The sequence below is a fragment of the Curcuma longa genome, chromosome 20, assembly GCF_044706935.1.
Source record: "Curcuma longa cultivar G26 ecotype Majalengka, Jawa Barat chromosome 20, ITB_CL_G26_1.1, whole genome shotgun sequence".
Classification (NCBI taxonomy): domain Eukaryota; kingdom Viridiplantae; phylum Streptophyta; class Magnoliopsida; order Zingiberales; family Zingiberaceae; genus Curcuma; species Curcuma longa.
In genome coordinates, this window is record NC_133880.1 from 12,672,604 (window position 1) to 12,675,867 (window position 3,264).

General features: G+C 43.9%; 1 protein-coding gene across 1 annotated transcript; it reads left to right on the forward strand.

The window, feature by feature from the left end:
* Window positions 1–662: 662 nt before the first annotated feature.
* Window positions 663–1,552, forward strand: LOC141813389 (photosystem I reaction center subunit XI, chloroplastic-like). Its single transcript, XM_074701349.1, has 2 exons — window positions 663–876; window positions 954–1,552. The coding sequence occupies exons 1-2, from the start codon at window positions 718–720 to the stop codon at window positions 1,443–1,445; spliced, it is 651 nt and encodes a 216-aa protein (XP_074557450.1). The 5' UTR covers window positions 663–717; the 3' UTR covers window positions 1,446–1,552.
* The last annotated feature ends 1,712 nt before the right edge of the window (window positions 1,553–3,264 follow it).

A 3,264-nucleotide genomic window follows, 5' to 3' on the forward strand; every position in this document is an offset into this window, starting at 1 on the left:
ATAAAAGAAGTGCATAGTCTTCTATTTTAATTATTTTTTAATTGATATAATTTTTTATTTAACTTCTCTGTACAAGAGTTTTTGCTTTGGATGAGATTTCACTTCATTAATTTTATCACAAGTTTTTCTTGAGTATGAGAGTACTTCCACTTTCTTTTGTAACCACTTTTAATTACCCTTCTCTATCATTCATTATCCTTGAACAACTTGACCGAACCTCCCAAATGACTCCGACACATCTTAGTCCTTCCTTTGGCCTCGCCCAATCTGATTCCAAGTCTGATGACTGATGAACCCATTTCACCCAACTTAAACTCAATAAAACTCCATCCACTTTCGCAGACTTTGTTTCCTATTCAGATGCTAATACATTTGTAACCATTGACAGATCAATTACAATACATTCTAAAAATTCTCCAATAACCTGAGATATTCATATTGTGTTTGGAACTGGAAGACCTTCTTATCCACCACCGAATCCAATTGCCATAAAACAACGTAACATCCACATAGGCACACCCAAGGAGCAACCTCTCGGATAAGGATAAGATTGAGAGCATCGCAGCCACCCAATTAGAACTACAGACCTCGACACCTCATCCCAAACTAGATTCTACTTTCGTGCCATGTAGATACATGTTTCAGATATAGCAAGCAAACTTCTCGCTAATTTCCGCTCTTGTACTTGGGAAGAAGAAGAAGAAGACGACGACGACAATGGCAATAGCCTCAGCCCCCTCCATGGCCAGCCAACTGAAGACGAACCTTCTCTGTTCCAGCCGTAGCAGACCCCTCGTGAACCCCAAGGGCATCTCAGGACCATCACTCACCAGGAAGAGGCTTTGCCTCACTGTTAGAGCCATCCAGGCAGAGAAGGTAGCAAGCAAATTGATGACCTTTTCCTCCATCTAAATTGTAGTATAATTTATAATTGGCATTTGGCATTTGTATAGCCAACATACCAAGTGATTCAACCCATCAACGGCGACCCGTTCATCGGCAGCCTGGAGACGCCGATTACTTCCAGTCCACTCATTGCCTGGTACCTCTCCAACCTGCCGGCCTACCGCACCGCCGTCAGCCCGCTCCTCCGGGGCATCGAGGTCGGCCTCGCGCATGGGTACCTCCTAGTCGGGCCCTTCGTGAAGACGGGCCCGCTCCGTAACACCGAGGTGGCGGGCGCCGCCGGATCCCTGGCCGCCGCCGGTCTCGTCGTCATCCTCAGCGTCTGCCTCACCATGTACGGGGCGGCGTCGTTCAAGGAGGGGGAGCCATCGACGGCGCCGACGTTGACGCTGACGGGGCGGAAGAAGGAAGCGGACAAGCTGCAGACGGCGGAGGGCTGGTCGCAGTTCTCGGGTGGGTTTTTCTTCGGGGGAATCTCCGGCGTACTCTGGGCTTACTTCCTCCTCTACGTCCTCGACCTCCCTTACTACATCAAATAGATCATGCGTCTTGTTTACTCTATCTGGTTAATTGGGAAAGTGAGAGGGGGCTTCGATTGTATATTTGACTTCGTATCAGTAATTTAATTGTCACGTTGAAAATGCAATTTTTTTTGCCAAAATGTTTCCAATTAAATTTTCGAATCGATAAAATGTTTTTCAGAATTGTAAAATTTAATCATTTTAACCCACACTTTGACTGCGGTTTCTAAAGTATGGAAAATAATTAACAAATGGAAGAGATATTTGAGGCCTGTATTTCGATACAGTTATAGATTATATACTTGTTACGGTTGAGAACTGCTTCGGGACACGTCACCGGACCTACTCGCTGCTGACTTTGAACAGTGGATGGCACTGAGGACGATGACAACTTCGAGGTCGCCTGAAACCTCGCTGGAGCAGACGATGAGCAGTAATAGCTTCAGGGACGGCCTGCGATCACCGGAGACGTCAGTAGGAAGGCCAGGGGGGTGCCCTGGCACAACCACTCCGACGATCAAGTCAGGGGCGGAGGAAGAAGATGATGAACAGCAGAAAATAGAGAGTGGTTGAGAGAAGGAGAGTTCGAGAGCCATACCTGTGGAGCGGAGTGGTCTTTTTGAAGGAGGGATGAGCATGTATACCTGTCACGTCATCATTTAAGGAACGTCCCATCATGATTAATGAAGTGGCAAGAATAATCGAGTTCCTTATCCCATCGCAAGTAAATCGTTATGTTGTCACTATTCCTGCAGACGATGGAGAGATAGCATTAATTATTGGGGGTGTAGGTTTGTCAGACATCATGATGAGGTGGGCCAGGACACTATGAGGAGTGTAATCAAACCAAGGTGCTGGCATACGTGAGTAGAAGTTAGGTGAGGTGATTCAGCGATTCGGCGGGTGCATGGTAGAAGGAGGGATTCGGTTAGTGATCGGCCGATTGGAGGAATTCGGCTCGTGGGAGGCCAAATGGAGGGATTCGGCTAGAGTATAGCCGAATGATAGAACTCAGTTAGTGTATAGCCGCATGGAAGGATTCGGCGAGGCTTCTGCCGAATAGAGGGATTCGGCAAGGCTCCTGCCGAATGGAAGGAAGCGGCGAGGCTCCTGCCGAATGGAGGGATTCGACGAGGCTGTTAGGAAGTATACTGAAAAGACTAGCTCTTTTGTATATAAGCATTTATGAAATAAAGTATCATATTTTGGTCAAATGATTGCAATAGTGTATTTTGCAATAAAGTCCTCTTAATTTACATTGTAGATAACTTGGTGTCTGTGAGACACAGAAGACCATGATTATCGGTCCCTTGTGAATTATAAACTAAGGCTCACAATCAAGATGACTTTGGACTGAAAGATAACATATTTTAAGTTTTAAGAGTTTCAAAGCATGAAAACTATTTCAATGAGCATGAAAAGTTTCTTATTATGAACATGCAGTTTTAGAATTTTTGTATATATGCACATCTCAGTTTTGTGAGTTAGATAGTACTTACTAAGCATCCGCTTATAGTTGCATTTCCTCTTACTACAGACAAAGGAAAAGAAAAGCAAATTGAAGGAAGGCGACAAGGGGATGCGTGATGGTGTGTGTGATGCCTGGACTATGGAAAGCCTTGGGAATTTGCTAAGAGCATATTAAGATGTTTTTAAATTTCTAAGAAAATTTAGAGATTTTACTTTCTATTCATTGTTAAGAAAATTTCATAAAATGTTAGTTTTGCATATGTTGGGTATCATCTAGTATTTCTGTTGCTAATGATTAAATAGATTAGTTTTGGTTAATGTTTGTTAGATATTATGATTACATGTCTTTTTAATGAATATGCATGAA